Below are 14,004 nucleotides of genomic sequence, written 5' to 3'. Positions count from 1 at the left end.
ATCTCCGGGCTATTGTAAATAGGGCTGCTATGAACATTTTGGTACATGTCTCTTTTTGAATTAAGGTTTTCTCAGGGTATATGCCCAGTAGTGGGATTGCTGGGTCATATGGTAGTTCTATTTGTAGTTTTTTAAGGAACCTCCATACCGTTCTCCATAGTGGCTGTACCAATTCACATTCCCACCAGCAGTGCAAGAGTGTTCCCTTTTTTCCACAACCTCTCCAGCATTTATTGTTTCTAGATTTTTTGATGATGGCCATTCTGACTGGTGTGAGATGATATCTCACTGTAGTTTTGATTTGCATTTCTCTAATGAGTAAAGATGTTGAGCATCCTTTCATGTGTTTCTTGGCAGTCTGTATATCTTCTTTGGAGAAATGTCTATTTAGGTCTTCTGCCCATTTTTGGATTGGGTTGTTTGTTTTTTTGTTATTGAGCTGCATGAGCTGCTTATAAATTTTGGAGATTAATCCTTTGTCAGTTGCTTCATTTGCAAATATTTTCTCCCATTCTGAGGGTTGTCTTTTTGTCTTGTTTATGGTTTCCTTTGTTGTGCAAAAGCTTTTAAGTTTCAGTAGGTCCCATGTGTTTATTTTTGTCTTTATTTCCATTACTCTAGGAGGTGGGTCAAAAAGGATCTTGCTGTGATTTATGTCATAGAGTGTTCTGCCTATGTTTTCCTCTAAGAGTTTGATAGTGTCTGGCCTTACATTTAGGTCTTTGATCCATTTTGAGCTTATTTTTGTGTATGGTGTTAGGGAGTGATCTAATCTCATACTTTTACATGTCCCTATCCAGTTTTCCCAGCACCACTTATTGAAGAGACTGTCCTTTCTCCACTGTACCTTCCTGCCTCCTTTATCAAAGATAAGGTGACCATATGTGCGTGGGTTTATCTCTGGGCTTTCTATCCTGTTCCATTGATCTATCTTTCTGTTTTTGTGCCAGTACCATACTGTCTTGATTACTGTAGCTTTGTAGTATAGTCTGAAGTCAGGGAGCCTGATTCCTCCAGCTCCATTTTTCGTTCTCAAGATTGCTTTGGCTATTCGGGGTCTTTTGTGTTTCCATACAAATTGTGAAATTTTTTGCTCTAGTTCTGTGAAAAATGCCAGTGGTAGTTTGATAGGGATTGCATTGAATCTGTAGATTGCTTTGGGTAGTAGAGTCATTTTCACAACGTTGATTCTTCCAATCCAAGAACATGGTACATCTCTCCATCTATTTGTATTATCTTTCATTTCTTTCATCAGTGTCTTATAATTTTCTGCATACAGGTCTTTTGTCTCCTTAGGTAGGTTTATTCCTAGATATTTTATTCTTTTTGTTGCAATGGTAAATGGGAGTGTTTCCTTGATTTCACTTTCAGATTTTTCATCATTAGTATATAGGAATGCCAGAGATTTCTGTGCATTAATTTTGTATCCTGCAACTTTACCAAATTCATTGATTAGCTCTAGTAGTTTTCTGGTAGCATCTTTAGGATTCTCAATGGATAGTATCATGTCATCTGCAAACAGTGACAGCTTTACTTCTTCTTTTCCGATTTGGATTCCTTTTATTTCCTTTTCTTCTCTGATTGCTGTGGCTAAAACTTCCAAAACTATGTTGAATAAGAGTGGTGAGAGTGGGCAACCTTGTCTTGTTCCTGATCTTAGTGGAAATGGTTTCAGTTTTTCACCATTGAGGACGATGCTGGCTGTGGGTGTGTCATATATGGCCTTTATTATGTTGAGGAAAGTTCCCTCTATGCCTACTTTCTGCAGGGTTTTTATCATAAATGGGTGTTGAATTTTGTCGAAAGCTTTCTCTGCATCTATTGAGATGATCATATGGTTTTTCTCCTTCAATTTGTTAATATGGTGTATCACGTTGATTGATTTGCGTATATTGAAGAATCCTTGCATTCCTGGAATAAACCCCACTTGATCATGGTGTATGATCCTTTTAATGTGCTGTTGGATTCTGTTTGCTAGTATTTTGTTGAGGATTTTTGCATCTATGTTCATCAGTGATATTGGCCTGTAGTTTTCTTTCTTTGTGACATCCTTGTCTGGTTTTGGTATCAAGGTGATGGTGGCCTCGTAGAATGAGTTTGGGAGTGTTCCTCCCTCTGCTATATTTTGGAAGAGTTTGAGAAGGATAGGTGTTAGCTCTTCTCTAAATGCTTGATAGAATTCGCCAGTGGAGCCATCTGGTCCTGGGCTTTTGTTTGTTGGAAGATTTTTTATCACAGTTTCAAATTCAGTGCTTGTGATTGGTCTGTTCATATTTTCTATTTCTTCCTGATTCAGTCTTGGCAGGTTGTGCATTTCTAAGAATTTGTCCATTTCTTCCAGGTTGTCCATTTTTTTGGCATAGAGTTTCTTATAGTAATCTCTCATGATCTTTTGTATTTCTGCAGTGTCAGTTGTTACTTCTCCTTTTTCATATCTAATTCTATTGATTTGAATCTTCTCCGTTTTTTTCTTGTTGAGTCTGGCTAATGGTTTATCAATTTTGTTTATCTTCTGAAACAACCAGCTTTTAGTTTTATTGATCTTTGCTATCGTTTCCTTCATTTCTTTTTCATTTATTTCTGATCTGATTTTTATGATTTCTTTCCTTCTGCTAACTTTGGGATGTTTTTGTTCTTCTTTCTCTAATTGCTTTAGGTGCAAGGTTAGGTTGTTTATTCGAGATGTTTCCTGTTTCTTAAGGTGGGATTGTATTGCTATAAACTTCCCTCGTAGAACTGCTTTTGCTGCATCCCATAGGTTTTGGGTCGTTGTGTCTCCATTGTCATTTGTTTCTAGGTATTTTTTAATTTCCTCTTTGATTTCTTCAGTGATCACTTCGTTATTAAGTAGTGTATTGTTTAGCCTCCATGTGTTTGTATTTTTTACAGATCTTTTCCTGTAATTGATATCTAGTCTCATAGCATTGTGGTCAGAAAAGATACTTGATACAATTTCAATTTTCTTAAATTGACCAAGGCTTGATTTGTGACCCAAGATATGATCTATCCTGGAGAATGTTCCATGAGCACTTGAGAAAAATGTGTATTCTGTTGTTTTTGGATGGAATGTACTATAAATATCAATTAAGTCCATCTTGTTTAATGTATCATTTAAAGCTTGTGTTTCCTTATTTATTTTCATTTTGGATGATTTGTCCATTGGTGAAAGTGGGGTGTTAAAGTCCCCTACTATGATTGTGTTACTGTCGATTTCTCCTTTTATGGCTGTTAGTATTTGCCTTATGTATTGAGGTGCTCCTATGTTGGGTGCATAAATATTTACAATTGTTATATCTTCTTCTTGGATCGATCCCTTGATCATTATGTAGTGTCCTTCTTTGTCTCTTCTAGTAGTCTTTATTTTAAAGTCTATTTTGTCTGATATGAGAATTGCTACTCCAGCTTTCTTTTGGTTTCCATTTGCATGGAATATCTTTTTCCATCCCCTTATTTTCAGTCTGTATGTGTCTCTAGGTCTGAAGTGGGTCTCTTGTAGACAGCATATATATGGGTCTTGTTTTTGTATCCATTCAGCCAGTCTGTGTGTTTTGGTGGGAGCATTTAGTCCATTTACATTTAGGGTAATTATTGATATGTGTGTTCCTATTCCCATTTTCTTAATTGTTTTGGGTTCGTTATTGTAGGTCTTTTCCTTCTGTTGTGTTTCTTGCCTAGAGAAGTTCCTTTAGCATTTGTTGTAAAGCTGGTTTGGTGGTGCTGAACTCTCTCAGCTTTTGCTTGTCTGTAAACGTTTTAATTTCTCCATCAAATCTGAATGAGATCCTTGCTGGGTAGAGTAATCTTGGTTGCAGATTTTTCTCCTTCATCACTTTAATTATGTCCTGCCACTCCCTTCTGGCTTGTAGAGTTTCTGCTGAGAGATCAGCTGTTATCCTGATGGGGATTCCCTTGTGTGTTATTTGTTGTTTTTCCCTTGCTGCTTTTAATATGATTTCTTTGTGTTTAATTTTTGACAGTTTGATTAATACGTGTCTTGGCGTATTTCTCCTTGGATTTATTCTGTATGGGACTCTCTGTGCCTCCTGGACTTGATTAACTATTTCCTTTCCCATATTAGGGAAGTTTTCAACTATAATCTCTTCAAATATTTTCTCAGTCCCTTTCTTTTTCTCTTCTTCTTCTGGAACCCCTATAATTCGAATGTTGGTGCGTTTAATGTTGTCCCAGAGGTCTCTGAGACTGTCCTCTGTTCTTTTCATTCTTTTTTCTTTATTTTGCTCTGCAGCAGTTATTTCCACTATTTTATCTTCCACCTCACTTATCCGTTCTTCTGCCTCAGTTATTCTGCTATTGATCACATCTAGAGTATTTTTTATTTTATTTATTGTGTTTTTAATCGATGGTTGATTCATCTTTAGTTCTTCTAGGTCCTTGTTAACTGTTTCTTGCATTTTGTCTATTCTATTTCCAAGATTCTGGATCTTGGAAATAGAATCTTGGATCATCTTTACCATCATTATTCTGAATTCTTTTTCAGGTAGACTGCCTATTACCTCTTCATTTGTGAGGTCTGCTGGGTTTTTATCTTGCTCCTTCTCCTGCTGTGTGTTTTTCTGTCTTCTCATTTTGCTTATGTTACTGTTTTTGGGGTCTCCTTTTTGCAGGCTGCAGGTTCGTAGTTCCCATCGTTTTTGGTGTCTGTCCCCAGTGGCTAAGGTTGGTTTAGTGGATTGTGTAGGCTTCCTGGTGGAGGGGACTAGTGCCTGTGTTGTGGTGGATGAGGCTGGATCTTGTCTTTCTGGTGGGCAGGTCCACGTAGGCGTCGAGCAGATCACTTCTCCTCCCTTCCTACCAGACTCCATGCGGATTTTTCTTTACAGCTTTGGCCGTAGAAGGGCCTTTCTGCCAGCTTCCAGGTAGCTCCACAGGTAGTTGTATTTTTGATGTGTTCATGGGGGGAGGTAAGCTCAGCGTCCTTCTACTCCGCCACCTTGATCTCCCTCAAAGGGAATAATTCTTCTTCCAAAAGAAGGCTGCTGTCATTGGCTGTGGCCTGCTTATTTATGTGGGCGCAGCAAGAATTTTGTCGGACCAGGCAGGCCTTCTTTTTTTTTTTTTTTTTTTGTGGTACGCGGGCCTCTCACTGCTGTGGCCTCTCCCGTTGCGGAGCACAGGCTCCGGACGCGCAGGCCCAGCGGCCATGGCTCACGGGCCCAGCCGCTCCGCGGCATGTGGGATCCTCCCAGACCGGGGCACGAACCCGTGTCCCCTGCATCGGCAGGCGGACTCTCAACCACTGCGCCACCAGGGAAGCCCCCAGGCAGGCCTTCTTAAGTGGGCTCTGCCAGCCGAGGCCCACACCGTAAGAACAGCTGCAAAGGGCACAACTTTCTGTCCGGAAGCCTCTATGAGGATCTCAAATTCGACTTTTAAAATCCTCTATTTTATGTTAGCCTGACATGAAGAAACCAAACCCATAAAATTCTCCACCAGTTTTCACCTACAGTACTTATAAATTTGTGTTAGTTCCTCTGTTCTCTAGATCTGCACTTTACAGTTTTAACTAAACAGTATCTCCACAGAGGTGAAGTAAAATTCAAAAATGAAGACAGAACTCACAGTCTTCGGATATGATATCAGACTGTGACAATATATGAAATGCTAGAACTTATTAAAACCATTTTTAAGCTTAGAAGTTTGAGAAACTATTCCTATTTTCATTGTTCACGTTAGAGAAATGCATCAAAACTCCATCAGACTAAATGCCTTTTTGTCCGTTTGGAATAGTTTAATACTCACAGAGGTTTGTATAAATACTGTTATAGGGTTACCTCGGAGATACTGTGTGTTTGGTTCCAGACCACTGCAATACAGCGAATATCGCAACAAAGCGAGTCACACAAACTTTTTTGCTTTCCCAGTGCATACAAAAAGTTATGTTTACACTATAGTCTATTTAGTGTGCAATGGCATTATGTCTAAAAAAATGTACATAACTTCATTAAAAAATACTTGATCGGGACTTCCCTGGTGGCGCAGTGGTTAAGAATCCGCCTGCCAATGCAGGCGACACGGGTTCGACCCTGGCCCAGGAAGATCCCACGTGCCGCAGAGCAACGAAGCCCATGAGCCACAACTACAGAGCCTGCGCACCTAGAGCCCGTGGTCCGCAACAAGAGAAGCCACCGCAACGAGTAGCCTGTGCACCCCAACGAAGAGTAGCAACTAGAGAAAGCCCGTGAGCAGCCACAAAGACCCAATGCAGCCAATAAATAAATACATAAAATTCTAACACAAACCATTAAATACAAAAAACTTGATTGCCACGTTGCTAAAACAAACAAAAAAAAACTGCTAACCATCATCTGACAACTCAAAATTGTCACAAACCTTTCATTTTTTTGAACAAGTGCAACGTCTGCGAAGCACAATAAAGCAAAGAGCAATAAAACGAGGGATGCCTGGATTCCCACTGTTAACCAAGAGGACCCTGAGGGAGAGGATACACTCAGGTACAAAACAGGCTCTCACGCCACCAACTTGGTTTTAGAGCTGAGTTTCAATTACCTAGGGGAGGACGCTGCTCCACCAGCCACCTGGGTGGCCTCTCACACTGCACTTTCTGCAGGAGACGATGGGGAGCCAGGCACTGCTGTCCCTTCCCACCCACCAGCTGCCGGACAAGCCTGGCTCTACCCTGGGGACGTCCGAAGGCAGACGGTGTTCTGAGCGAGGCTCCACTCCAACCCTGTCCCTCATACGTGACACACACACGTCACAGTCAGAACGGACCTCCTAGGGCACTCTGCAGCCCACAAAGCCTTCGCACATTTGCTCCTTTACACACACAGGCAGCCTCCTGCTGGAACAGGCTGTGTTTCCAGGGTCTGCCTGCACAACGCTTGTTTGGAAATCTACACCAAAATCTCCCACAGAAACCACGCTGCTGGGCTGAAGTTTGTTTCCATAAGCCAGAAACCCATGCAATCTGCTCGTGGTAACTCTCACAATTCCTCACCCCTGACAAGAAGTGGCGGCGATGCGGGCATTTGGAGAAGAAGGGAGAAATATGTAAATAATTTGGAAAAAAGCATTTTATATTTTAACTAACAACTGTACTTTTTTTTGACTATGCAGTTTTTACATATATTCTAAAGGGTTCTCTTATTCCTGAATAATTGGACGAAGCGTTAAAAAATACATGTCTAGATCTTACTTTGTGGGACTCCTCAGAGGGCTAAAAGCAACAGGCTGTCCGGGTGGACGCCAGCGCCCTCGCCCCGCAGCCAGGCCCAGGACAGGCCCGGCACTCAGCACCGCGCCTCGCGCTCCACAAGCTGGCTGTTGCTTTAGGGAATCAGGAGCATCACCTCCTGCTGCGCCTCTGGCACTGAGTGAGGCCCCATCCCCTCCACACTGAGGGGTCCCTGTTTCCACCTCCCTGAGGGTGAGCTGTACAGGGAAGCTAGGCGGGTGACAGAGAAATAGAGACATGGCCTTGAGGCCCATCCCTCTCCCTTCCTTTTCTTTCAAGTGCCAGAGGTGGACGATCTGACCAATATCTCTGTCTCTCGGGGCGACGGCAGGTCCCCTCTTCCTCCTTACACTCCCGAAGCAGGCATCGTCAGCTCTTTTGAAGTTTATAGGACTTTTACTCTAGGTAAGAACTGGTCACAGCTAGGGGGCTGAGAGAGTGCCCCCCAGAGGCCAGGTTTCTCCCAACCCTTTTTTGTGTTCCTGTAGGTTCAGGTAGGGAAGACCTAAGTGCTGTTCTCCTAGGAAGCTGTCCAACACTGTGGTCAGCTCTTCATCTGTGTACCTTACTCTCCTCTGCTTACACGCAGGGGCTCCTGAAGGGCAAAGAAACACGAGCAGGGGGCCTGGCCCAAAGCGGTTCTCAGCAGTTATTTGCAAAAGAATTTGTGGCAACAACATTCATTTGCTGTTCGGGTATTTAAGACATCCTGATGGGGTTGCTGGGGGAGAGGGGACGATGGGGGAAGAGGGCGGGGAAAGGGAGCGATCAGGAGACAAGAGAAAAAAAACGTTTCTGAGACGAGTAGGAGAGAAAACGATACAGGGATGCATCTCCCAAGACAAACCCTGAACCAGAGCCGGGCGTGAGAAAGAAGTGGTCTCCGGGTCTCAGGGGACCTTCCCTCCCTTTGATCTCGGAGGTTCTACTCTGAAAAGGACACCCTGGGCTGAGGCCAGAGCAGCAATGAGAACAGGAGAAAGGGAAGGGGGGATGGAGCCCCCCAGATTGGTGATGGGAAGGGAAAGGAGAGGACACCTAAGCAGTGGTAACGTGGCCACAGCAGCGCTGGGCTGATGGGCAATTCCAGGGGGAGGGGTTTGTACCGGAGGCTACACAAAAAGACAGCTATGCGTTGGGGTTGTCTCTGCACATAACCATGAGAAAACCCTCCCGAATAGCAAGAACATTGGCCCTCCTGCCAAGTCTCCAATTATACATAAAGCACTTACCACGAATTGAATAAATAATGATTGTTTTCATCGTGAGTTTCTTCACTGGAGGAAGAGTCAACTTGTAGGTATTTTTCACCATTGCAAAATATCCAACAAATCTGTTCTGCAATACAAAAGAAGTCTCGATTTAAGTGAAGGTAAAAAGTCCTGATTTGTTTAAGGAAAATAATTGATGAAGGAAACATTGATTGGGTGCCATTATGTAACTAGGCATTTGTTGCCTCATGACTAAATATCTACCTTAGAAAACAAATACTGAATGAAGAGCAACAGGCAAGGAACAAGAAAGGAGCCAGGTGTGGCTTAGAGGCTGCTGGGACTGAGAGAGCAACTAAGCAGAACCAACAAAACAGCTAGAACCACATGACAGCAAGATGCCATTAACTGCAAATGTGGGAGAGGTCGGTCTGGGGTAGAAGCTTCATTGTGGCTGAGTTAAAGGAAGGTTTGTGCTTTGGGGAGCAGTAGCCTCCTCGGCATGAGAGAAGGGAAGACATAAGAGCTCGGGGGAGAGCTCCATGGGCCAGCAGCACATTCACATCCTTCTCTAGTCCCAGCCAGTGAGCATCTCTCCGCGTCCCATTCCCCCAATTCCATGTTTGCAAGGAAGCCTGGGGATTCTCTTAGCCTAGTCCGTCTCCCATGGTAAGCTGTTCATAAGGGCTCTCCTTTCTTCTAGAAGTTAAGAAGAGTTCTGGTACAGAATCAACCGGAATGAAAAGTTCATAGACTCTTCCCCACCCATTGGGAAGTGTTAATAAAATTAACCACCATCCTCTGCATTGGAAAGGACCAGTCAAGCTCTTAACTCAGGGGTGGATGAAATGTATGTAGTGCATTGAATGGCCACGCTGCAGGGTCAGGAGGGGATGGTGTCTGAGAATTACTGCCACACACGCAGGGAACTCTGTCTTGGGGCCTCGCCAACACAGCCCTCAAGCCTGAGGCCGGGCCCCTGCACGGCTAGCCCAGTGAATCAGAAGAGACTCAGCTGCAGCCTAGGGTGTGCCAGTCCTGGAGTAAGTTAGAGACCCTTCACGTGACTGCAGAGGAAATGGGGAAGGGAAGATGTGCCTGAAGGAGCTACATCTAACGTCCCCTTGGCTCCTGCCACCAGATTCTTGACCTTCCACTAAAGGCTTGTAACCTGCCGTGGCCCTGTAGCTGCTTTTGCTCTCACGCTTCTTTCCCCTACAGCCCCAAACAACAGGCGCACGTAGCAGAAGTTAATAAAACCAACATATACTTAGTAAGCACTCACTACAGACAAAGGAGATACTATATGAGGCACTTCGGGCTGCCAGGGTGGAAAGGTGGGCAAGACGTGGGCGTGCAAAAAGGGTAGAGAAGACACAACTTCGAATAGCTGGAAAATAATGTAAAGCAACTTAGTCCCTAAAAGGAACACAAAGGGCTATAAGAACTCCTGAAAAAGCAGGAGACTACTTCAGGCTGGGAGGGCAAAGGGACTCCAGGACAAGGGGCCCTTGTGAGCACGTGGGTGTAAAGTATAAACAGGCTGGGAAACGGCAAACAATCCAAACGCCTTAGAGCGTGTGAATGCACACAGTGGGAGAAGCGGTTGGAAAAATCCTATCTAGATTGGCAGTGCCAGGTTAAAACATATTTGTTGCCATTGGCAGTCAGAAGCCATTACGGATTTTGAGCGTGAAATGGCATGATTCGAGCTGGGCTTCAATAAGTTGATGTATTACTTATAGCCTATGGCTATCTTTTTTACTTTCTTGTGTTGCTTGAGTTTGGCAGAAAAGTATGAATGGATAAGGCTGAGTTCTTTGATCCCAAATGAAATGTCTAGAGCCAGCAGTTACAGTGTTCTGCTAACTAAGCCAAGGGTATCAGCTTTCATCACTTCACTCAAAGAAAACTCTCCTTCATGGCCACATCCACATTTACTTAAGAATTCCCAACCATCTCTCACTTGGGTTTGAGGGGCCGTATACAAAAGGCAATCCAAATGAGAAGCTGTGCACAGGTTGGGAAGTAATGGGCTTTGCAGTCTGAAAGATCTGCATTTGAGTTCTTAGTTCAAACAGTTAGTTTCCCTGAACCTCGATTTCCCAGTCTATAACATGGGAATCATAATGGTGCCCACTCATTGCGTTATTCAGAATATTATATTAGATAATGAATGCAAAACCCTTAGCAGGATTCAACAAAGTCTAGAATGTTGTAAACTCTATAGGATAAATGGCCTGGTTTCTGCAAAAAACAACTTACAAGGAAGAAAAAAAAAGAGAGGTGGGAAACCTATCAAGTAAAAGAGACTTAAGGAGACATAGCAACCAAATGAAACGTGTGCCCTTGTTTGGATCCTGACTGAAACAAACTAAGTTTTAAAAAGATTTTAAGATAATTATGGAAATTTAAACGAGGACTAGACATGTGATACTATTAAGGTATACTATTGTTAGATATGTCAATGGTTTTAAGGGGTTTTTTTTTTAGAGTCTTTATGTTAGATGTCATTAAAATGCTTAGGGGATAAGATGATCTGATGTCTGGGATTTCCTTCAAAATAATCCAAGTTTAGTGTGAAAATGAAGTGTGTGTGTGTGTGTGTGTGTTTGTGTAGAGTGGGGAGGGAATGAATGGTTGGCCACATGACGAAATGATTGCTGAAGCAGTGTGATGAATAGAAGGGGATTTATTGTATGACTGTCTTGACTTTTTATGAAAAAGTCCATGATAAAATGTTTTAAAAGGGGAAAAAAAAATAACATATGAGTCACATGGGTTGTCTGAGTATTAAATGAGACAATATATGTAAAAGTACAATAGTGTCTAGTATAAAATAGGTTTTTGAAAAATGTTACTTTTCCCTTTCCTTTCTCTTTTGAAGTGCAGCCCCCCTCCCACCGACTCTGTCTCTGTCTTTTTCTGTCACTGTCTGTCTCTCCCTTACACATGTGCACGCCCATGCGTGCACGCACACACAAACACACACACAATATTCTACAAGGGCTGAATTGCCCTAATAGGGGTTTGTGAAAGACTCAGTTCCTCTTTACATGGAAATAAAAGGCTAGTGACTTCAGATCATCTTCAGGGGTCTGAAACCTTAGGAATCGGACCTTCCTACCTTGGGAAGGGAATCAACTCCTGAACTCTGCAAACAATAACCAAATAAAATGGAAAGCAGGGTGCTCTGGGGAGACCTCAGTGCTTGCAAAGCCAAGCAACACCTGAGGCAGGGCTCCTGGCCTATGGAAGGGATCAAGGCCTGTCACGGGGCACCCAAGGAGAAGACCACCCAAGGGGAAGATCACCCAAGGGGAAGATCACCTAAGGAATCACCCAAGGAAGGGAGTCTAAAATGAAACCAGGTAACAGATGCCAATCTTAACCTAATTACCGAGAGTGACCCCTTTCAAAGAAAGAACACTTACCTGAGAAGGAGTTTCTACTCCCTGATGTTTACTGCTGATGGATTTATCCGTTCGTCGTTCTCCAAAATAATTAAGGCTGTCCTATAAAAAAGGGGACAGTCCAATCATGGGTCATCTGCACGTCCCTTTCCTGTATAAGGCATTTTGAAGTTTCTAAGGCCACATGATTTCCTTAAGTCAGCGGTCTTTGGGCAGAGGCTATACCCGAAATAACAGAATTAACAAAGCCACATCAAGGCCTACTCTCATTCAAAGATGCATAAAGACGGGCAACTTTAGAGCTGGAAGACTTTGGAGATAATCTGGTCCTTCTTCCTATCTTTCTAGTTTACAGATGGAGAAGATTAGGACCAAAGGAAAACCAAGTGACCTGCCATGGAGATGCATGCAGCCTGTCAGAGACAGCAAAGGCCTGAGCACTGGCCTCTGGCTCTGTCTAGGGCTCCAGACCAACAGCCTGCAAACTTTATATATTTACTGATTTTGCCCATGCCACACAACTTACGGGATCTTAGTTCCCTGACCAGGGACTCAACCCTCGGCAGTGAAAGCGTGCAGTCCTGACCACTGGACCTCCAGAGAGGTCCCTCAAACTTTTTATTTTTAAAGCTACAATCCACATTCATAAACCTGGGAGATACACACACACACATACACACGCACTCCCTCTCTCACACACACAGAGAACTGAAACAAGTTTCACAAACAATACTTACCTTTTGATACTTCCTATTCTAATCGATTCCATTTTATTTAAAAAATGCGAGTGACAACCCAATAAGTTGATTTCACAACTCACTGATAAACTGATCCATAGTGTGAAAAACACTGTCCTAGAGCATCCATTTTCCTAACCTGTGTGTCTCAAATTTGAAATAAAGAAGATGGTGGAATCAGGGTGCTGGGCCCAGATCAGAACCCCCAGCGTCTCTTATCTGGGCTGCAGGCTGAGAGGGAAGCAGAGTGGCTGACAGCGTGCCCTCTAAGAGGTGACTTTTCAGTGAGATCGCGGCAGAAAAAGAGTGGGAACCCTGCTTTAAGACATAGCAACAGCACATCCTGTCTTCTCAGGAACTTCCAGAGGGCACAGGTCCCACAGATGTTGACTGTGCAAAGATATAACACCCAGGGGAGACTTTGTTCTGAGTTGGAAAACGATGCCTTTTACCTCCCTAGCACTTGCAAGGATGTTCAAGGTCCTTTAGAAAATTTCCCTAACCCATCTTCTTCTTATTCTCGTGAGAAAGGAGGAAGGCCTGGAGCTGGTGGGATTATGTCAGAGCAGTTCTGGGTCTGGGGGAGGCAAGTCAAGCTTCTGTATTGCTGAGGGTTTTTTTGCACTTTCACAACTTGACCTCACTCATTTCACATTAATCTGGACTCTGTTGAGTCCTGTATTTATTTAAAATATTCATATTGTATCCACGATGGATTTTTTTGGCATTAACTTAGATTTTTTCAATGCTGCACTGGAATATTATTTAACTTAATTACTGAGATTTTTGGCATTCCCTTAAATTTTGTGTCCAAGGTGAGCGTCTCACTGACCTCACCCTCCATCCCGTCCCAAAGAGGCCCTGAGGTCAGTTACTAACTAGTGCCAGTTAAACGAGAAAGTATCCAAACAAGGCTTTCTAATAATCACCTCTCCAATTACAACTCCATTAAGTACCATGACTCAGGAATCATGTTACCATCCCACCAATGAGGTTTCAGAGCTAGCAGATTCAATCAGCCTAAGACAGCATTGGTAGGAGCATCTTTCATACCTCTGCGGTTGCAAATATTTCACTGGCAAGAAGGTAGGCACAGACCATAGTTCCAGTTCTTCCTAGAAAAGAAGTTAGTTCATGAACCATTGCTCATGGCAGTACTTGCTATAAAACTACGCTCACAAGTATTTAGAGTTCATTTTGGATTGATTTTCTTCCACTCTGAAAGTGCTGGCTCAAAATATTTCAATTCAGAGATACACAAAGCCCTTACACTGCTTGCTCTGAGCTTCTACCTGGAGTTCTGTGCTAATTGTGTGCATGGATGTGCTCGTGTATGTTGTTCTGAGTCATGACCCCTGGAGGCTGCAGTAACAGGCAGAGGCAATGAGCTCTGCTCCAGGACTCTAAAGCTAAAGAGATACCTACCA

At 43.1% G+C, this 14,004-nt stretch overlaps 1 protein-coding gene across 1 annotated transcript in view; it reads right to left on the bottom strand.

The window, feature by feature from the left end:
- Nucleotides 1–14,004, bottom strand: part of LOC307064929 (phosphatidylinositol 3,4,5-trisphosphate 3-phosphatase TPTE2-like) — a gene marked incomplete at both ends in the record, with an annotated part of 74,983 nt that overhangs the window by 14,766 nt on the left and 46,213 nt on the right. The window contains 3 exons of the mRNA XM_079721636.1: nt 8,449–8,554; nt 11,862–11,942; nt 13,631–13,692. Coding sequence (XP_079577762.1) covers nt 8,449–8,554; nt 11,862–11,942; nt 13,631–13,692 — 249 coding nt within the window. The remainder of the gene's footprint in view (nt 1–8,448; nt 8,555–11,861; nt 11,943–13,630; nt 13,693–14,004) is intronic.

The sequence above is a fragment of the Hyperoodon ampullatus genome, assembly GCF_949752795.1.
Source record: "Hyperoodon ampullatus genome assembly, chromosome: 16".
NCBI classification, from domain to species: domain Eukaryota; kingdom Metazoa; phylum Chordata; class Mammalia; order Artiodactyla; family Ziphiidae; genus Hyperoodon; species Hyperoodon ampullatus.
Note: the sequence above shows the minus strand (reverse complement) of the source record. Positions and strands in the feature narration are given on the sequence as shown.